The sequence below is a fragment of the Dromaius novaehollandiae genome, chromosome 2 (assembly GCF_036370855.1).
Source record: "Dromaius novaehollandiae isolate bDroNov1 chromosome 2, bDroNov1.hap1, whole genome shotgun sequence".
Lineage (NCBI taxonomy): Eukaryota > Metazoa > Chordata > Aves > Casuariiformes > Dromaiidae > Dromaius > Dromaius novaehollandiae.
This window is the reverse complement of record NC_088099.1, coordinates 78,761,856-78,785,000: the sequence shown is the minus strand read 5'-3', so window position 1 is coordinate 78,785,000 and position 23,145 is coordinate 78,761,856. Positions and strand designations below refer to the sequence as shown.

Here is a 23,145-nt window from a genome sequence, read left to right as displayed (position 1 = left end):
AGGGGAGGCTTCTTGAGAAAATTCTGTTATAAATGGGGAAACTGAGCTAGGATAAAAAAAGTACCAGTATTGCAATTCAGGTAAGTGAAAGACCCAGAAATAATACCTACCTCATTCAGAGAATGGCTACAGAAGTATGCTTTCTGACATACAGTTGTAAGCGGAAGAGGAATCTGGAGGAAGCAGATCTATCACCATGTTCTGCAGGAATTAGGGAACAGTACATCCAGCACCTTCAGGTTTGCCCATGTTCCTGCTGAATTAGCTAGCTACGGCTTGAACTTGGCACTACCATTTAATAGTCCTCACTACCACACATTCCAGTCAAGCAATACTATTCCTTGGAACATCAGTTCATCACGGAGAATGATTTAAGCTGATTGAAATAAGAGATGGACCTTGCACTGTATGAGCTAGGAGAAGGCAGAAGAGTGGGAGACATAGCTTGTCCAAACGGGTGAAAGCAAATAGGAGCCATTCTGATCAGAGTGAGTCTGGGTTAGAGGAGAGTTGAACTTTCTCCTGGCATCTTGTCATTCCTTTCTCTAACTCACGATGGTATGGCCCAGTATTAACACGATACATTCTCCACCCCTCTGTATGTTAGCATTCTCCAGTTAACCAAAGTACACTAGTTCCATCAAAAGAGGCACCACAAGTGTTGCTTTCTTTGATCACGTACGATGCAGATAAAGTTCTCCACTCCTATCGACACTGCCAATCCAGAGACCAGGATCTGCAGGTCTGACCTTACAGCAGACCCAGAGTCCAGTAAAAACATTACTGAACTAGATGGCTACAGGAGGTAGCCATCAGGTGTTACAGGAGTTACAGGTGTACAGGTGTTACAGGAGACTATTTCTGTATTCTTCCTCCTCAGCCCTCAGCTTCTGTGACAGTTACACCATGGGAGTAGGAACTTAAGCATTAAGCACTTCTCACTGGCTAACCCAGTTTGAAAGATTACTTTTTCCCAGTTCACTATTGTCCCAAAGTTGTCCCCAAAACTAAGACAACAGAATGGCATGGGTGAGGATCTTAGCTGCTTCAGGGCTAAAGCTGGCAACCTAATTCAAGTCAGCTCCTATAGCTATTTAAACTAACTCTCTAGGCTATGCAATAAAACAGAAGAGCAAGCATTCAAGCAGTGTTTCATTCAATCTGCCGTGAATGTGGTTAAACAACTAAATAACAGTCATAAAGTGAATGTACTTCTAAGTTGTTGAGGCTTGAAAATCTACATACAGATTTCCAGCAGTACTGCTACACCACTGCAGTAGAAGGATTTAATTGTAATACATGCATACTGTACCTATTTTTAGTTATTAAACCATCACATTACAATTATACCTCCAGTACAACTGTTAGTATTGATGTACTTATATTAACATAAAACCATCTTATACCAACCTATGTCATCTTGTCCCTGAATAAGAATATCATTATACCATTGACCCAGTATAACAATATCCACATCAATGAAGGAGTTATAATGTTTTAACTACATAGCAGCAAAATTGCGTTTAGATAAGTCACTGCATTAGTTTACAATCTGTTTACACTTGGGAAATTTTCATAATGACCAGTGAAATCTTACTGGCTCAAGACATTTACAGGTCTCTGAATATTTCATACTTTTCCTCAAAACCCAACTTTTCAAAGGAAGTGAATCCATAAAGCTTCCACTTTTCATTTAAAAAAAATTGTAATGGATGCAAAAAAATGTTTACAAATATAAACAAATGTTTTCTAAAACCAGCATATAATCTACTTGGGAATTTTTTTCTTGAGGTCTAATATTTGGGATTGGCAAAAGGGCTAGACACTTCTTCTTTCAATAAATAAAAGCAGAAGAACTCAGCTAGGCACGTATTAGTGAATCCAGAATGACTTCTTCTACTTTCAGTTATCAAAAAGAGAAACCTCCCCAGAGCCATCTACTTAAAAACATTGCTTTTGGTTACGTCTTTCAGAATATCTTTTAGTTTTCTTCTTCCATGAGCAGTCATTAACTATTCGTGCCTTAATTAAAAATGTTTCCACTTGAGGTCTTGCATTCCATCTTGGCTCTTCCTTGTCAGCCTGCAGTTTCAGTATTTATGACTTTACAGTGCAGCCAACTGGGTATCACGTCACTCCTTTCATAGAGGTGAATGGTTTGTAAGCTCTTTTACAAGAGGAATCAAAATATTACAACACAGTCCAGCCAGCCAGCCACGCTTTCCAGTCTACATAGACTGTTTTTAATAGTCTATAATTGTAAATGGATTCCACTCGGCAGCAAGATAAAGAATAACAAGAGCCTTTAGTCCCTTAGGACATTAGTTTCCTTGCACTAAAAGTAAACAAAGAATATTCAGATAAGAAATGTTCCTCTAAATATTTGGACACAGCATTGCATCTTGCAATAGAAAGGGCTATACAGAAGCTATAGAAAACCACAGTCATCAGCCCATCTCTGAAGTTACTATTTCAGAGCAATTAAAACATGGTAAATAGAGGGGAAAGGAGTTTTGAATGTGAATTCAAAACATTTCTTTCAGTAAGCTGATGGTGAAACTCATGGACTTTTGGTAGGTATCTGGTGACGAGAGCCAAAACCACTGGAAATGCAACTTTCTTACTGCTGGGTCCAAATAATGAATCATGATTTCCAATACCGACATCCCTACTATGAATCTGTAACACTCAAAATTCCACAAAACCAGAGGAGACCTCGCAAAGCCTTTCCCCTGCAGAAGCAGTGTGCACCTGAAGGGGTTTGCTGGTTGTGCCTATTACTTGTTGACCTGTGGTCTACTGCATTACCACAAGAGAGATCTGCAATAAAATCTGGGTTTTGTAGATCACTCTTAGTAATAAGTGGCTTTAGTTCTGAAGACAGTAAATCAATGGTTTCAACAATCCTATGACTACAGTATTAAAAGGATTGCATTGTTCTACAGAGAACGCCGAGCACTTTGCACGCAGGTGCCTGAGAGTAATTGATGGCAGAGATCCTCTCTTAGGTATGCATGCCTGCACTGTATTCAACTCAGGGCCATTCTCAAAATGCCATTGTTTTCTTATGTAATTCACACAAGTTGCCATTGTATATTTGCTATTCGCCGGGGGATGTAATCTGAATCTTGTAGAATTATACTGTCCTGATATCTTCTTCCTTACTCTAAATAATTAAGACTTGCGACTCACAGGACTTGGGGGGAGGGGAAGGAGACAAGAGAGACGTGTGTTTCAGGGAGGCAGGAAGAACAGGAAAAGGATGAGGGGCATACAAGAGTAAAATAGAAACAAAATGCAGAAACAGCATCCCTTTATAGACTGTAAATTTAATAAAGACATGGCTTACACAGTTGTTCCTAAAACTGGAAATGCTAAACTATTATTCTATGTTGGAAACTTGCTTTCCAGTTGCCTAAAACATGTACATAAGTTAATTCCTTGGAAGTCAGAGATCTTACTCTGCTTAATGTTGCTGACTTACAGGTATTCTGAAGAGTACTGTTCAAGAGGAAATACAGTGTCTTACCAAAATGAAGGTACCTCAGTTATATAATATGGTCGCCAACACAAATGGATAGCATTTCTGTGTAATTGCTTTGCTACCCTAAGAGAGATAATAAATGTAGGTGCCTCCTTTATAAATGCCAAACTATTCCAGCTTCCACTGAGATCAGTGAAAAAAAGGTCAAGTCCTTATCACTTCTGAAACAATAAAGCAAGAAATACAGTACAGGCATTTCTCTTCATCAAGTATCTTCCCTCAGGCTAGGGTTTAGACTATGGGGGAAGGCAATCAAGACCAGTCTTACTAGTCACAGTGCAGAGTAATTTTTCATATTATCACTTGGTGCTAATGAAAACAGCTCTTCACAAGCACTACAGTCATGACAAGGCTGGCACTTTATCTTTTCACTTTGCAGGCTGTGGTAGTATTCCTCACCCTGTGAGTCTCCAACGGCCTTTTCAGTTAGACACTTCCCATAAAGTTCTGCTAAGCATCCTTCAACGTTTCTTCCTAAAGGTATTATTTACTGAAAACGGACACACAGAATGGTCAACAGAACAGCTATTCCCACATTTTTGTTTTTATTCTCTGAGTAATTGACTATTTTCACTACTACTAAAATACCAGGAGGAGCAACCTGGAGTGAAATGAGCTTTTGTTTTGACTGTTTGCTTTGGAGCAAGGGGTAATGATTTCGTTAAAGAAAATATTGCCCAGGGGTCTAAAATGTTAGTCCTGCATTTCACAGCTTCTTCGTTAGCCCATCCCTAACATGCTTAAAATTCTCCACAGCAATGTTGGTGTTAACAAAATACTCCATCTGAAAAGCTCCTTTCTCTGAATTTATATCAGCTCTCAGAATAGTTCTAGAAAATATGAAGGAGCCTGGGCATGTAGGAACTGGAACATTTATAGGTGACCACTTTGAGCTTCTCAGGTCATAGGATCTAAGTGTTTTGAGAGCTGGGCAACCAAAGAAAAACTAAGACATGATGAAAATAAGTTTGATAAAGACCTCTTAATTATTTTTAATGTATCTCTACATTCCAAGTCAATTTATTTATAGGTGTACTAATCACACCTTGATTTTAGGTTAGTTTGCTGTCGGGGCTTCAGCAAGAGAAACTGGTAGAACTCATGCTGCTGATTCAAAACAGGAACCCATATCTCTATAAGCTTAGAGACACAATGCATTTTATGACATTTTATGGACAATGGACTCAACATGTCCATCTGACAGAGCATCTTTTTGAAATATCATTGAAGCAGCCTTCTCCATAGTGTTCATTATTACTGAATCTCATTCCCCACTCCTCCTCCAAAGGACAGCGGCATTCCTGAAGATGGATTTACCAGCTGCCCTGCATTCAGATTTCACTACCACTTCTAAATTTATCTTATAACAGACTTCAGAATTTTGGTGTAACTATGCAGAAATAAAAAATGCTTTTGTGACATTCCAGGACTCAGAATAAATTATACCAACAAAAGCAATCAGCAAAGAGGTCTGAATCAGATAATGAAAGCACAGTGTACCCTTCCCCATTCCTGTCCATAGCTGTCCCCTCTCCCACTGTTTCTTTTGCACCATCTCCAATGCTTATCTGATCCACCATTAACAAGTTCAGGGAGCTAAATGGGCAGAAAGACTACCTTGAAAATAAAAAGTGCATGTGTTGGGGGTGGTGGTGTAATTGGCTACTTTATCTCTCAGATGGGTACTGGAATTGGGACAAACATGGGACAGACAGATGAAAAAGAATGGAAAAGTGTGATGACCTTTTTAACAGCAGCAATTAGCTTAATCTAGCCAATCTGTCCATACTGGGATAATTACACTGGTAAAACTTTCCTTGTGGAGACCTGTCCTGAGTAGACCAGTGAAGTGTAAGGTTAATAGGTAAGATGACAGAGGTGAAAGCAGTAAATTTTATTATTCAGACTTCAGGTGGGTAATGTAATAAGCCTCATTGTCACCAGTTACATTACCACTGCAAAAAAAAGAAAAACAAGGTGTTCAGTAGTTTTTATTATTATTATGGGATCAACAATTAACTATCCTACTGAAAAACGCTACTGTACACAAAAGGATGTAAATCACATATAGCAATTTTACAATGAGTTCCCCCGCTTAGTACTCAATGAAAATATAAGTACAATCTCTCTCCCTCCTAGTATTTTGAGCAAATAAAGTAGCATACAGTGAATATCCCCCAGTAAAAAGCATACCTTTCTGGGAATAGCCACTGTCCCCAGAAAAAAACTTATGTTATTCTGAACTGAAACAATTTCTTTTCTTGCCTATTTTTTCTTCTCCTGAGATTATTATTCCTTTCCTTCCACCTGTTTACAAAGTTGTTTTTTGATCTCTCCTCTACTTCTGGCTTCCACTATAGTAGACTCATCTCTCACTGTGTTTCCTGTTTATTAAAAGGTTATTTTCAAGATGTGCTCTATTCAAGACATATAAAGAAGGAGAGAACATGGTGAAGTGCTCTTAGAAAGCATGTGCAAGGCCGGTCAGTGTGCACATCTTTAATCCTAAATCAGGACTATACTGTGCAAGTACACTGAATTAAAAAAAAAAGTCATCTCTGACCAACATAGTTACACTAGGAAAAGCCCTAGTCTATAACTAAATATGTATCTTTATCCATATGTATTTATACTAAATACAGACACAGAGAGAGAGAGAGAGAGAGAGAGAGAGAGACACAGAGAGAGAGAGAGAGAGACACACACACAGAGAGAGAGAGAGAGACACACACACAGAGAGAGAGAGAGAGAGAGAGAGTGTGCGCATGCACGCACGTTTTCCATTGGTATTGCTTCTTCCATTTGGAAAAGTGGGGTACAAGGAAGTGGACTCGAAGTCCCCTAGGAGGGTTTCTCAGGTGTGCCTCATGTACCTTCTTCATGCAGATAAGATGTTTTCAAGGATTATCCTTATACCTGTAAGTAGTTTATTGGCCTTATCCCATAAGGACACTCATTTGTAGTGATAAGAGAGCCTATCAAAAGCAGAAATAAAGATCATTAGCCGAAGTGGAACACTCTGTACCTTAGAATAAAGAGCTGGAACATTTCAAATGAAGAGGATCAAATCAATTATAATATGTAAAACAGCACCCTGAGAGGCCAAAAAGGTTTCATGCTAGACTTAAGACAAATTAATTGTTTTCCCGTACTGCATGAAAGTCAGCTGTATGAAGTCTTCTTCCACAGTTTTATTTGTAAGAATACTTAGGCTTGCCCAAGAGATAAGTATCCTTCACATTAAAAATAAATAAAATGAAGAATGGGGGAAAAAACGGCTTCTTTTCCACAAAGCTGAAAACACTAGGTTGTTCTTTGTGCATTTTGGCTGCTTAGAAGATTTCACAAACAATAATTTGTTATAGAACACAATGTCAGCACTAATTTGCGTTCTCTATATACACAACAGGAATATCAAGGCTCAGTAGAGCCACATGAATCCCCTATTAAAAGCACCCTCCCCCAAACCATATACTGAAGTGAACCAGTTTTCTTCAGAAAAACAAAACCCAAAACCCTAAGGTTTTCCTAAAGCAGAAGGATGCAAGATCCTCTTGTACAATTTTCATCTCGAGCTTTAAATAATAGGTCAAGTTGTTGCAGTTCCCAGAAGACTCTTTGCTAACCCAATTGCCATCAAAACCTATCCACCACTAAAATATCTTTACCATCCTCTAGCCACTGAGAGGCAAACCTGAATATGAGAGAACTGTCCCTCACCCTGCTGAATAACACACAGCAAATGCTATGTGTTAATTCTGCTGCCTTTCCCCCCCTTCAGGTGGCAAACCAAGAGACACAGGAGCAGATGTTCTGTGTTTTCTTCCTCGGTTCTTTTACATCTGCTTTTGGAATCAATCTTCTTGGTCTTGGCATTTTTCCTCTTCAAAACCTTCTAATCGGTTTCTGGTGTACTTTCCAGAGCCCTTGACACACCCCAGCTAGTAGGAGGCTGACAGGTTTCCTTGCCCTTTGGTGCCCTTTCCTGTTGGCTTGTATGGACCCCTCCACGCTTTCTGCATCAACCAGCTGTTGGAATGAGCACATTTCTGCTCATCTGTACTTTATTTGTGGCTAGGGGGGAAACCAGGGGAATTCATAGGCTTTCAGTGGAGCAGAGCAGTTGTCCATTGTTTCTTCAGAGACTACGGCCAGAGGAGTATGGCATTACAATTACAAATGTGAAGAGAGAAGAGAATGAAGTTTGAGAGCTTTGGGGAAGGAAACGAATCCAGAAAATAGTGATAGATGCTGTCTACCAATAGGTAACACTCTGTGTAGCTGTGAAAGGAGTGCAAATAATTTAAAAACAGAACCAGTGACATCCAGTTCCTGAACTTCTTACTTCTGTTCTGAAATAATGCTGCACAAAATCCAAGAACACTTAGTACTTTATCAAGAGTTTATAGGTATACTGAGTACTTCATGGTAAAATGGCTCATCTTAATCCAGGCTCATCTTAATCCAGGCCATTGCAATTTAAATACAAGACAATCTCACAGTCCTGTTAGCTGTATAGTGTTTCTGACACAGCACTGATAGAGCTGTGCAGAACAAATATTACTCTGTACAACAGTAGCACATTTACAGAGCAGTCAAACCTTAATAACACAAAGCCAAATATAAACTTTGAATATTCTTTTTGAGATATTCTTCTAACTAGAAAACTGTGTCTTAGAACAATCAACATAATCACTCTTTCCTGTATTTGGTTCCCCCATCTTTCCAGTTGATACAACCCATCAATAACAGTCAATGAAATCAAAATTATTTTTTCTATAATCTCATTAATGCATCAACCATTGGAACATAAAGTATTTACAAGGTGTAGCCCAATAATGAACCAGTTTAAGTTATATATGGACAGGTAAACAACTGAAGCCCAAGATGCAGGTCAGTTTAAAAAAAAAGGTTTTACAAGATCACCTGTTAATAACTTCCCCCTCATTTTTTAAACATTTCATTAGGGTTTGTTTGTATCTGGAGACAGCACTTTCCACTCAAACCTTATTGCATTTAGCTGGTGTGTTAGACAGTGTATACCTGTGCTCTCCATTTACATCACTGATTCTGTGTGACATGCAAGATCTATGGAAGATGATTGTGGTATCTCCAAAGAGTATTGTCAATGCAAGTACAGAAAAGCATTTGCATGATTTTCAGTTGATAATGCCTTCTAAGTAGAGACTGATTTTGGAGGCTTTTTAACAAAGACTGCTTTTGGCAAAGTCATGGGTTCAGAACACAGGAGTCAGAGCATACATATAAATTTACTCATACTCCAGTTGCTGAGTCCCTGCTTTTCACTCATTCTGTTTTCTTGAAGAAAATTCTGTGTGCTCTAAAGTCTGTATTTTGTCAGGCGTGTTTTATGGTCTGATAAAACCTCTTACCCTTCTCCACAAACTCCATTTTCCTACTCTTTCCAACAACACACAGCAGAACAGAAAATGCTAGGTTTGTGTAGGTGTTGTTCACAGTGTTTATTTGTGAGAGTGTTAGCTGATATAACTACCAATCATAACCAGGAGGACGGCATATTATAAGCTAGAGCAGGCATAATTGTATAAGCAGCAGGGTGCGATCTCCATTTCACTCCCATAGGAAGGCAAAAGGTTTCAGGGAATGCAAGGGTTTGCAAGAAGCCAGGCAGAGAAGCTGCAGCCCCAGGCACTGAAGACAAACCAGGTAACCCGCAGGGGCAGGTGAAAATCACACTGCTAAGCACAGTGGATGGCAGTATTATGAAATCAGGACAGAGTACAGTAAAACCCCTGAAAACGGGCCAGTGGACTTACGATAAGCTTTCTTCATTTATGTGGGGTGGGAGAAGGGGAGGGAGGAGGGGAAAGGAGAGGACATATGCATGAAGATATAACTCCGGACTCACCGATTTTAGCCAAGCTGGCCACCAGTATCCAGAGTGTAATGATATAAGGGTCCTTGACGGGATTCCATTGGAAAGAGACGATGGCGAAGCTCTGAGGCTGGCTGCTATTTATAGAGCTGCCCGAGCTCCGCTGCCCCAGCGCCGCCGGCAGAGCCAGCAGCCCCAGGAGCAGCCCCAGGCGCAGTGCCGGCCCCATCGCCTAGCCAGCTCCAACGGGCCCTTCCCGCAGACGCCCCGCCGCTCCTCCGGCCCGCGCGGAGGTGCTGTGCGCGCCGGGACGAGACAGCCGCACAGGAGCCCTACGCACCCGCGGATGCCCCGCGCTAGGACCACCGCCTGCCGCCCGCACCTGCCTTTATGGGGCGGCCCCGAGCGCCGGGGGCGGAGCCGCTGCGCCGCGCGCCTCGCCGGCAGGAGGTCCGCGCGGCTCCGCGGAGGCGTCAGCCGCTGCCCCACAGCCCCCGCCGTCGGTCAGCCTCACGGTGCGCCGGGCTCCGACCCGCTGGGCTCCGAGGCACCGCGCATTTCTCACGCTCTTCTGTCCGCCAGAGAGCACCTCTCCCCCGGCCGGCAGGGCTTGGCTGCGTGCTTAGGTCTGCTTTCAGCTTTTCGTTAGGATCGCCTGGATTAAAAATGCTCCCTGGCTTCTTCCCCTGTTCTTTTATATGGTTATAACGTGAAGTCTGTCGGAAGTTTGCCACCTTGCCCCCAAGCCTTCTTTCTCGCTGACCCCATTTGCCTGATCTCCTGGCCGGTGCGTATCATGGGCTGTAGGCAGGTGGAGCCGGGATAATCATCAGCCCGCAGTAAAAAGGCAGCAAAGCCGCGCATTGCCGGTGAGCAGGGCTCGGTGCAGCTTTCCCCCCGCCGCCGCCGCTCCGGCTCCCCTGCGTGCTCTGAAGCAATCCGCTGCCACACGTGCAGTCCGCTGCCTGTGGGGCCCTTGGTGGAAAAATACTACCTCTTCACTTTCCTTACACGAGAGCTGCTTTTGTTAAGAGTTCAGAAATGAACTTGATAAACTCTCCTGCAAAATGTTCAGAAAACAAAGAAACAGCTTTGATTATTTTAATCACTTGGGATAAAAACAAGGTAATTTTTGGAAGCCTAGGTGAACTATGGTAAAAGCCTGCAGAGGCACTCTATAAATCAATTAACTGGTCAATTAAAACAATAAATTTGCATGGAATGTCGTTGCTACAAAGGGTGTCCATCATTATCACATAATCTTATTTAGCTAAGGAACTCAGGGAGCAAAGTTCTGCTAAGTTACTTCACTGAAGATGTGGTTATAACCTCAAAGCAAGTGCCAGCCTTGCCCTGTTGCCTCTTGTCAAACAATCAAATATCTTGGGTTTCTTATTTCCTCTGCTTCTTCATTACTTAAGGGAAAGAAAATTATGTGGGATTTTTTTTAGATGAGGAACCAATCTAAAGACGGAATTAGCAGTTTATTAGGAAGCAGCACAGACAGCAACATACTTTCTTTACATTTAGGAAATGTTGTAGACAAAGAATGCTTTGGTGCCTAACAACTAAAAAATGATCTTTACTATTTCTAGCTTTTTCTAAGTGTGAGTTAGATGCCTAAATACCCTTGAGAGTTTGGGCTCTGGTTTTTTAAAAGTTTTTGCAAATGGCTCTGACCAATCATAGAAAAACATTTTTGTGCACTGCCATTATGGAGAAAACTATAGCTGGAAGGAAGGAAGTAGTTGGTGATCATCTCTGTATCCTAAGCTGCTGAGACCTGTAGATAGCAGCAGTTCTTTGCTGTCAGCATCAGTTCCATTTGCTGATATTAGCTAAAGGGGAACTTTAGTGGAAACAAGCTCTCAGCACAGTTTTTAGTAACTCAATTTATTCCATCACACCACAATCAAATATCTTGTTTTAGCTGCAGCTGATAAAAGGGCGCCACAACTGCCACAGTGTTCCAGCTTATGTACGCAATCATTCTCAAATCTAGTTCCATCAGAATGATAACTGGGTTTAAAAATAAACCTGACTATTAAAAGTGTTGAAGCTAATCAGTGTTAGGAGAAATGGGTCAGAGAGCATGAATACATGCAGCTGTGCTAGAAAATATGAGAAACCCTCCAACGGACCCTTTCCACAGACAAGTGAAGGCTGACACTTCACTTGGAGGAGTACAGCCAAGACCATGCTTCTGGTTGTCCTTAGGCAGTGCTCCACTCATGGCAGCAGTGGCAACACAGAAACTAAGTTACATGAGAGCTTTCAGTTTCCTGATATTGGTGGAGTTAAGGCAGTATTAGCAAGCAGGAAAAATGTTAGCAATATTATCTTAGCAGAGACATGTCCATGAATAGATGCTGAACGAGCAGTCCACTCAATATATACATACCCATGTACAGAATGTATAGTTGCACATTAAGGGCAATCCCATATTAAAATAGTAAGTTTGCATATATATATGTATTCATAGATGCAATATTCTTGACGGTCCTTTGTGGAAGCCCTCGAGTAGTTTCCTGAAGTTTTATTCTGTATCAGCAACAAATAGCAGGAGCTTCAGCACTATGTTTGCTGTAAAAATCTCCTATCACGCAACAGCTGGTATTTCCTGACTCTCCGAAATAAGAAACAAGGACTTTGAAATATTACAAAAGGATCATTTCTGCTTGTTATAAAGTGCTGCCTGGCACCTGACTGATCTTTTTATAAATAAAAAATTCCAACATTGTCACTTCTGGCAATATTGTGTAAATAATTGCTTAGGGTTTTTGAATGAAATTTAGCAGCATCTCATACACCCTTCACATGCTCTATGTGTTGCAAGGATGAATCTTTGGGGATTATTTTAAAGATGAGGTAAAGGACAATTTCAATAAAAAAGATAAATTTAAATCTTTAAAGTTACATTAGTTTTCTCTAGAAAGCATATGTTGAGAATTTCAGTTGTACTAACCACAGGCAGAGGTAGAAATCTGAATGTTGATGTTTACAAACAAATGTGTTTAAATGAGGTGAAATTAAGAAATATGTTACTGTGGATCCCAGAACTTCCGTAAAAGAAAATAAATAAATCTAAGTGAAGAATCTGCAAATGAAGTGTGAAAATCTCCTGCCACAATATAAATGACCATCACTCACTGCCATCCTCGACTTCCCTCAAGGAAATGCACTGTTTTCATGTTCGTGCCTATGAAGTGCATAAGTAGGTAAGGTAAGATTTTGAAAGGAATATCGTTCCAGATAATATATTTATGGCATAATTCCACCAGCAGTTAAATAGTTAAAAAGAACACTAATTCTTGTGAATGGCATTGAACCAACATACCTGTACTATTAATGTAATGTGGGTTATATGCAGATGAATGCAGACTGGATGAATTTATAGTTAAACCTACTTGAGGCAACTGACATTGTGCCCATTTCTCTCTGCATGAAACCAGTGCAGCTGTACCAGTTTATGCTACAAAGAGCCAGACAAATGTTGCTGAACTGAGTAATGTTGCAGAATATTACGTTACAGCATGATGAATATGAACCTCTCAAATGGCTATGAGAAGCAATGTACTATTACAACCCACACACATTACTACAAGTTAAGCGGACAAAAAGAAGGCTGGAGTGGGCCGTGTGAGTCAGATGGAGAGATGGATGGATTTTTTGTCTAGAAAGGGGTATGTCAGAGATTTGCATGATTTTTTTGTGACTCATTTGAAGACATGACTAGTTGAATTTTCAAGGACAGAAGACAGAGTGGATTTTTAACCAGATCACCCATTTTTAGTCCCATGTCTTTTTGACACCAGATACCTAACACATTTTATCATCTTATGTTCAGAGAAAATATCCTTTTCTAAAATATCATTTGTATAAAAACTCCTCCTTATTTAACTTCCTATTTTAAAGAGCATTTTTCTATTGTGGATTAGGATTTTCCTGGGCTTGCTACTGGTCAAATGCAGAAAATACATAATCCTTAATTATAGTAATGATCCTAATAGCAAAATCTAGATTTTAAGACTGCAGAGTTTTCATCTTTTCCAACCTGCATCTTCCACTCTCCTCCCTTTGCTCTCACACTACACCCTTCACATTCCCCCCTTTTTGGTATCCCATTTCTATTCAGTTTCTCTCTACTCCTGGTCTCTGCCTCCTTCCTTTTCATAAACGTTTTCTGTCAGTGCTCACCAAGAATCCCAGATCCTGAGGCCTAAGGAACACTCGACAGCTACTTGTGTATGAACTTTCATCCCAGTCCTTAGTCTCCCACATGCCTTGCTCTATATCCCTCCAAATTCAGCTTTGTCATGTGTCTCCATATATCCTTTTTTGCAGCTGCTTGCACCAGCCAGACCAAAACAAATGCATACACCGGGCTCAAGACACAGCTTGCTAGTAGTTTGCCTAGTCCTAAATGAGTATATATTTGCTGATCTTTAAAAATGAATTGTTATTTTGCTCTGTGTCAAAAAGTCTGGGGGAGGGAATGTGTGTGACTGAAGCCGCAACCACAGATTTCAGACATAAAGCTGCTAAAAAAGGAAATAAAAGTGCATCTCTCTGCACTGTTTCAGTGGGTAAGTATTCAGCATTCTCTAGCTCAACCTGAAAGGAAAAGCAAAACAGAGATGAGTTGCTTAGAGGCAAAACAAGCACACGTCAAATAACAAAAGCAGCTGAACAGAATAATCTCAATTTCTAGCAAGATACTCCTAGTGTTATTTCTTCCTTCTGTATCTAGGCTCAGATGCTTCTTGATCTTAAGTTTTGGCGGATCTATGGCAAGGGAGTCTTTCCTGTTTATTGAATCTCCATTCACTGTAGCCCTCTGAAGTCCATAGTTCCCACCTCCCATGTCTAGCTTAACACGTTGTACGTTCACCTTAAAAAGTCCATCTGGTTTTACCCACAGCAGCTACAGAATTTATTTTGACTTTCCCGGCACACCTCTTTTGCCAGACACATAGGACATGTTCGAAATCATGTGTGATATCTCCAGGCCTCTCCCCCTCAAGACGAAGCGAGAGTTTCTCCTGGGGGCTCCCTAAATTGCCTCATGCTGTCTGCAGAGCTGACAGAAGAGTCGTACAGTGATTTTTCGCTTATTCCTATTGGCAGGCCATGGCGTGGAAGTGGATGCTCAAAGCTCACATACCGGAGTGAATTGAGTTGCCCGTTGCAATTTGAAGCCTCTTCCAGCAGAGGGAGCGACCCTGCAGCCCGCCCGGGCTCGAGCGCGCCCGCGACCTGCTGGGTGGGAGCAGAGCCTCCTGCAGCTACCTCCACCTGCGGCTTGCTCGAAGATCGTCCTACCTCCACGACACCTTCTAAAGTCAACGGAGCCTTCCTCTGACACGTTTTTAGGAGGCAGCTGACATTCCGCAAGAGCAACGTTTGGCTTTTACTGCAGGCAAAAAAAAAAAAAAGTGAAAAAGAGAATGGTGAACCTTGGCTGATGTGTAACAATGATCATATAATAATTAGCAGCAAGTTTGAACTTAAATTGGATGAACTAAAGAATCAAACCATTAAATGGATTAAACTGCAAATAAAATCTGCCCTGACACTATTTATGGCTTAGGGAATTGATTCTGGCAAGTTGGGCAGCAATAAAGGCATAAATAACAGTCACTGCTTCCGTGTTGTTTATGCATTGTTTAAAACCTGCAGATATCTAAGAAGGATGTTATTAAAGCTTGTGGAGAGTTTTACTGGCTAATTTCAGATAACTGAAATGGAAAACTTCAATGAAAACATACATGTTTTTATGAATGTTTTGTTAGGGTTGGAATGGGATTCCTAGTCAAAACCACAGAGGAAGAAAAAACTTCAGAGCCAGTGATAACCCCAATAATCCACCTAATTCAGCCTAAAAACATAATCTTGAGCCTCAAAAATCTCAGGCAAGTGGCCTGATCTTGATCATGAGTTAGAAGAAATTAGGCTGATTCTGGTTTCATTTTGTTCTGTACTGAAACAAAAGCAGTTGTTGAAACTTCAATTGCTGAGCAAAATAGAACTCATGTTTTCTATCAGTTGAGCTTTCTAAAACTTTTATGATATCAGTACATGAATGTTTATATTAATGGTGCTAAAAGTTATAATGAGTTTGGAGAAGTTTGCATGTAGTATTTCAAATGTCAATTTAAAAGGATTGCGGTACATGTCTTGTCAATTGGACAGTATTGGAGCTGGAGGAGACAGTGACCTTTGCTGCTGGTGTAAAAAGTGACGGCGATTCTTTGAAGTAGGAGGGTGCTCTGCTTTGAATTGAGGGAATCTGAACTGGATTGCTGCTTATCATCTGCAGTTCCAAAGGCCATGAGGCGCAGCATGCGCGTGGCCTGCGCTTCCACATTACCAAAATAACAGCCATGAATGTACTGACTAAGACCAATAAATGAATGTGTAAACAGAAGAGGGATTTTTTTATAAATACGCAAAATATTTTGACACTATTGTATTTAATAATTAACTACAACAATCTGGTTTGACAAACTTCTGCCATTCAGGAATGCTGGATCAGAGTTAGTATTAAATTTTTAAGAGTACATAAAATATCTCATGCTTTTAGAATCAATTAAGATATGGAAAAAAGTAACTGCAACATGATAGCTTTACGGTGAAAACAGGAAAGCAACTTAGAAATTATTGTCATGAAGCTGTACAAATGGGGTCAATAAAAACATGTAGTGGAACAAGGTTTTTTGAGTCTCACATATTTTAAACTGTTTTTCTCTTTCAAAGTTACATTTTTGGAGATACAGAAAGACAAACCTCACAAATCCCAGAGGAGAGTTATTCGTTCACTCTGCTAGATGAAAATAAAAATCCACATAGTAAATAAGTCATTAGGAAGGAAAATCTTTCTAAATTTTAATGGTGGAGTGACCTTGGAGGCACACTTCAGTGTGATGACGCAGAGACACACTGCATCTGTTGGAGCTGCTGGAGACCTTCCACCTGAGCCTAAGGCTCCCCTGCCCCTGGCTGCACAGCCTTACTGCTTTCTATTTGCTTGCTGGACCTTTGGTGAGCCACTTCAGCTCTTGGCAGAAAACTAGTCCATCAAAAAAGTGAATGGCTTTCTACCAGATTATTTCATTGTAACGTTGCACCTGCCACAAGAGAGACAGTGGGAATATTCAGACAGTGCAGGAAAGAAGTGGTGACTGGGGAAGCCAGCTCATTTGCCATAAAATGTCATTTTAAGATACAATAGCAACAATATCTCTAGGAGAAATGGGGACCACAGCTTGTTCCCTTCCACCCTTTAACATGTTGAGCCCCTCCTGATTTACAAGTGGCTCTTTTGGCAAGTTGTGAGTTTTGGATGCCAGTGGCATAAGCAGTCCACTGCAGTCCCCATATGAGATGATACTAATAGCAGAGGCACTTGCTTTGAGTATTTGTCACCAGCCTCTTAAAAAATGGAGCAAAATGCATTAAAATACAGAAAATATCAAAGAAAAATATACAAAGATGGGACCGTAAGGGCTGCCTTGGTCACTACATCCTGTCTCATGGAATGACAGGTATCATATTGTATGTTTCCTGCATAACCACATGTTATCTTAAAGATATTGTCTCAAATGCTTTCTACTGGTTATGAATATTCATATGATTTCTAACCTAAATTTCATCAGACAGTTCATAACCTATTTATTCTTGTGTCAGTGTTGTCCTTTACCACAGTGCACTGGTCTTTTTTACCCTATAACAGTAATGATACCCTCTTCCAGCATTTCTTTTGTTAGCCTAACCAAGCTAGTCAGCTCTCATGTGACAGGCTCTCCTACTCCCTGACCACCTGAGGAGTCCTTTTTTGCCAAGAAGTTTACAGCTTGGATTAATCCTGCCTGAACACAGCTCAGCAGGTCTGCAGACAGGTGAGGTTTTACTAAGGCTTTGTAAGCTGGCACCAGCACTTCCTTATCACTGCAGAAACATACTCCTTGAAACGTGCTGGAGTGGTATTTGTTGTTAACGGCTGCATCACTGAAGCAATCACAATACTTATCTTGAAATCAAGTAATATTCCCAAATCCCACTTTTTTTCCCAGGGATTTCCAATCAGTGAACTTCTAACTGTCGACTATTTTATTGGCATTGCATGATCTTTTATTTCACAGAGTGGACTTTCATTATGTTCATATTATTTGAGTCCTCAGTGTCCTTCTAGTACAGTCTTTCTCTGTATGGATAGCAACACCCAATGTTGCATTATCAACAATTCTATTCTGGATGCCAGGATTATTGACAAAAATATTTAAAAAGATGATCCTAAAGTATAACACTGGGTTATTCCTCTTTTGCCTTCCTTCCAGCCTGATTATCTCCTCCACTTTCAATAGTACCTATTTCCAGTCATGTATGTTCTGAAAGAACACATAATGCTATCGCAGCATGGTACACGCTAACAACTGAGGCAAAATTTTCACCATCATGATTAGCTTAAAAAAAAAAAAAGTTTACATTGAGTTAAAACAAAATTAGGCACACATTTTTAGCAAATTGTCAGCTCAATAGATTTAGCTCTTTGAATTCTCTAATATATATGTATATTCTCCTATATTATCTCTATAATATTCTCTGGTGGTCCATATATAGAACCAGCAACCTTGTTTAAAAAGAGGCATTCATATAGCTTGATTTTTTTTTTTTTAACCAAATCAGAGTTTATGACAGTTTGGGAAACCCATGGTCAGCAAAAGCTGCTATGGCCAGGTTGAAGAATTGTGGTTTCCTATAGGTTTTTTCAGATTTGTGAGAAAGCTTGGAGCTAGGTTTGAGAATAAACATCCAGCTTTGTTTTGCTTCTTTAATGAAGTAAGCCTACAATTTCAAATGATATGGTGAACTGATCTAACATTTCACCACTGAAATGTTGAGAACTTACCTAACATCATCAGAGGGGAAGGACGCCGCAGCTCCTGCCCTTCTCTACTTCCTTGCTGCTGCAGCTTGCCACTTACCTTGTTCTGGCTTTAACAGTCAACAGAACCCTTCTGGACCCGACGCAACTCATAGTCCAGCAAAAACAAACAAACAAACAAACAAACAAACAAACAAAAAACCCCGACAGAAGTTTTCTGCTGAGTTAGTGAGCTGAACTGGTTGATAAAAGGTCCAATTGCTTTGCCGCAGAGTTAGGGCAAAGGAATAAGTCAGGGCCGGATGTCCCAGATTATAGAAAGGAGGAAAAGGAGATGCAAGGCAAAGAACAAAATAATCTTTCCCTTTGGACAATGGTGAATAGTTTAATTCAAATTAAACATAAAAAAATTACCTAAACTGCTTTTACTCCATTGTGTTCCCTAATCTTACATAATTTCTATCCTCTTCTAAATATTTATAAAAGAAAATTTGGGTTGTCTTTTCATTCACTGAAAGTCCAATTTTGTTGCAATGGAGCAGTCTATTTTTTACCAAAAAATGTTCCTCTCAGGACTTCAAGAAAAACATTTAGTTTTCATATTTGATAATAAATCATGAAGAGTAGGCCTATTATGGTTTTATTTCTCCAAAAAGGAAAGAATGTTTAAAATGCCCAAAAATGAACTAAAGCACTATATTTTGCCAAGTTAACTTGCAAAGTACAAACATATTCCCCAAAGCCTTTCCCATGAGAGTGTTTTTAAGATCTACACTTAAAAGGCATCAGCCAAATTCTGTTTCCTGTGTCACTTGCTTCATGAGTGTCTTGCTTATCCTTTTCTTGCTGTGATCATTATAGTTATTAGGTTCTCTGCAAAGCAAGCATCAGACATTATTGTAGGGCTCCAGAGAACTTTTAAAACTTACTGATCTTGATATTAATATCAATACAGGATAGAAAACAGTGCATAATTACAGTTTGCATTTTTACTTCTGCCAATTACCTTTACTTCATTTGATTTTAACTGTGAAAAGATAAATCACTGAGAAGCACAGCTAATGCTTTGCTTATTGAGATTCAGTAGAAATAATCTTTTACTACTCTTTTGGTAACATCTTTAACATATGATCTCAACATACCATATGCTCCACATTCTTCTCCCATTAAACAAATTAGCAACTTCCTTAACTTTATTTCATGTCCATTTTTACTTATTTCCTGTGTTACTAGAAGTCTCCTCCATTTATTTTGATCTCTAGAGAGAGACAAAGAGAACGCTAACTCAGCAGTGCAGTGGTCTGCGTCTGAAGGAAAACACAATCTACCTCAAGTATCACTTCTCAACTTCCTGGCTGAGAATCAACCGTGAGAGTCCAGATATTGAGTCACAGAATAAAGTCTTGGCTTCTACTAAATCAGTTAGCATCATCTGGTGCAGCATCATGTTCTGTGCTAGTAATTTTGCAATAAGTATCCTTATCCCACTCCTCAGCGTCAGATTGAGGTGATTGTACACTTGGCCATGTCAAAATGGCATGTACCTTCTAAAGCAAGCAAACATACCAGAAGCCGTATCTATAATCCAGTATAAGCTAGTGTCTGGTTCAGGCATGTGTACAAGACCCATATCACAGTTCTTATTCTTCAGTTAAATCAGAGTTCTTCTTAAATCTCAACGAAGCCATGTTTACGACTCAAAGGAAAAATTTCAGCCCTCTGGCCCTACTTGCAGAGAGTTCTCAGAAATTGCCAAGAGAAAGGATAATGTCACAATGTGGATGCTGTGTCACTTTGAGAGAAGTATTGCAACCTTAATGCCACTAAAAGGAAGACCTATCCAAGTATAAGCAATGTGAGGAAAAACATATCCATGCTGTGTCTCAAGTGATCTAATTGTATTAATTAGTTTATTTGGATTTCTGTACTGCATATGATAGTACTGCCTCTCTGAATACAATAGATTGACCACCATATTTAAGCATGAATCAAATGGCTTGTCATGTCATCTCCTTGCTTATACAGTTTTTTATATCTCTAGAACAGATTAAATACTCATGATTACCAATGGCGATAGACCTACAAGAAATATCAGTAAAAGCCTTTGTTTCTCATTTCCTCTTGAGCAAATGCCTTTTCTTTCCTTCCCGTGGTAAATTATAGCAGATTAAATTCTGGTCTCTTTACATGTAAATAGGTGTATCATAATTTAGCTGATGATATTAAGATCATAGAACAGTTGAGGCTGGAAGAGACCTCTGCAGATCATCTAGTCCAACCTCCTTGATCAAGCAGGGTCACCTAGAACACGTTGCACAGGACCCTGACCAGATGGCTTTTGAATATCTCCAAGGAAGGAGACTCCACAACCTCTCTGGTGCAACCTGCTCCAGTGCTCTGGCCCCCTATCAGGAAGAAAGTTTTTCCTCATGTTCAGACAGAGCTTCCTGTGTTTCAGTTTGTGCCCATTGCCTCTCCTCCTATTGCTAGGCATGAGACATTATTCAAAAAATGATGGGACATTATTCAAAAGACCATATTTATTTCTCAAGTATATCAATTTACTTCTCAAGTATATCAATGTGAGAATGGCTAAAATGGTTTGCAAGCCATGGGAGAGAGGGAAGAAGAAGAGGCCCAAAGGTATTTCAGTGGAAGGAACTCATTGAAATTCTTCTGATAGCCTAAGCCATAATCTACGGAGGAAGAAGTCACTCCCAGTAAGTGACTTCCAAGGCACCCTGAAAACCTGCAGCCTGCCCAAAATTGTAATAACAGTTGAAAACCAAAATTCAACCAGAATTCCAACAACAAATACACAGTTTGTAGCGAAAAGATGCCTTTTCTTGAACTTTCCATTACGCATCAACTATTTGCCACTGTCAGAGAACTAGGTGACCTTTTGGTTTGACCCAGGATAGCCATTCTTTTATCCTTACCATCCTGTCCCATTTAGCTCTAGCAGTGGTGCTCATCAGTAACTTTTAAAGGCAAACTCTATGGCATAGTAACTGATCTAACAAAGGAAGAAACAAGCTAAGCAGTGTGTTTCTCATTTGAAGCAAGGTATCAGCCAAATATTTAGATGTAATACACAGAATGCATGGGAAGGTATCAGGGAAACAAAGGGTAACATTATCAGGTCTCTGAAATAGAATGCAGTAGTATATGAACAATGCAGTTTTAAAAAATAGTTGAAATCATAAGCAGAGACAGAGTTTACAAAATAACTGGAATGATTAGGCGCTGTATAAGCAAGTTCGCATGAGAGATTTTCATAAAATAAGTAACCATTTAAGCCTGGAGATTTCTAAACAAATAAAAAAAAAAAGGATGGATTTAGAGCTGCAGAACAGAGCATTCAGTGATTTTATTATTTACAAGAAATGACCTGGCACTGATAAGCACCGGCTAACCCCCTTGTTGTTTCCACCTCTAATTTCTGGTATTGTAATTATGCACTGAGTGATCTTTTTCTTCTCATGAGTTTTAAATTTATTATTCTACAATTTCACAGGATACTTCCTTGTTCCTGTTATGTGATAGGAAAAACAAAAGGTTCCACTCTTATTTCCTGTGTTATTTTACCACATGCACTTATATACTCTCTTACTCACTTCACTCTTAAGCTATATAATTTTTTCCACATTCTTGTCAGATGAGAGTTTTTTCCCATGCTTCCCAGCTTCTTCAGTGCTGCCTAATTCTGAACTACCACTTCGGTATTTTGGATTTGGATTCAGATTAATTTAACTTTGCTTTACGCACCTCACAGAAGTTAGGAAAGAGACAGGCACTCCATGGGGACACTCAGGGCATTCCCCATAAAAGTGAATTACCTTCTGGAGGTGTCTATATTTATCTTATTGAAACTAGGATGGAAGGGATCTACTTCCATAATTTAGGGACCTTCATGACAATCTTACAATTAAGTGAGAAGAACATGGGCTGAAGTAACAGACAGTGGACAAGGTTTTCTACAGGAGATTGCACCTTCAAGTTGTAGCATGTTTTTCTCATTCTCTTCAGTATTCCATCTCATTTCTTTCAGATTCTAGCATCCTTATTCATGTTACATACTTGCCAGAGGGTTTTTCAAGCTGCAGTGATGATTTTCATACACCTATCCTGAGGATGATAGGGTTTACTTAGAACCGTATGAGCAGTGTGAGGAGTTCCGATCCCCTCCTCTCCTAACAAACACTTGGTGTTAATCAACACTGATGTGCAGCATGTTGTGCCATTGCTTACCTTGGCTTAGTCAGTGCCTCCGAAGTTCCTCACAGGTTTCTCTTGACTGACTAGTTTCAGTTACATATCACTCGCATATTTTCCAAGGATATTGAATTTAAAGTTAGCACAATTTAAATAAATTGGAAATTAAAATGATCTTTAACAAGGAAGTGGTATACATATAAAGTTAAGGATGGAAATTAAGGCTCAATTCCTTCTGATTCAAAAGTTTTCAGTCTTTTGCAATCAATAAAATTATATCATCTGCAAAATTGTTTTCAGAAGCACTATTTACAAGTGCTAAAATCTCTCTGCAGTTTTACAGTTTTATAAAATGATTAGTATTTTCAGCTGAACTGATGAGAGTATGATCTTATTTTAGATCAAATGAGACATTGCTTTAGTTTTCAAACTGATCTATGGTCTTTGGTAAATGCTAATCTTGGCAGTGTAACAAATGCAACAACAACAAAGCCATTTCTAAAAGGTTTTCTTCCTTACAGCTATGAGTAACTTCCTACATGTCAAACACAAAGCTTAATACAATCTCAGTCATTCTTTTCCCTTTTGGGGGTCTTTGTAACTTGTATCAGTTTAGGAAATTGAATACAGTGACTACCCCACCAG

The 23,145-nt window shown here is 39.7% G+C and overlaps 1 protein-coding gene across 2 annotated transcripts in view; it reads right to left on the bottom strand.

Moving 5' to 3' along the window:
• The window catches only part of SLC9A3 (solute carrier family 9 member A3), a 57,185-nt gene extending 47,375 nt beyond the window's left edge, over window positions 1-9,810 (bottom strand). For both annotated transcript variants that reach the window (XM_026107128.2, XM_026107129.2), the window contains exon 1: window positions 9,435-9,810. In XM_026107128.2, the coding sequence (XP_025962913.1) occupies window positions 9,435-9,630 (196 nt within the window). In that variant the 5' untranslated portion in view covers window positions 9,631-9,810. The remainder of the gene's footprint in view (window positions 1-9,434) is intronic.
• Between the last annotated feature and the right edge of the window lie 13,335 nt (window positions 9,811-23,145).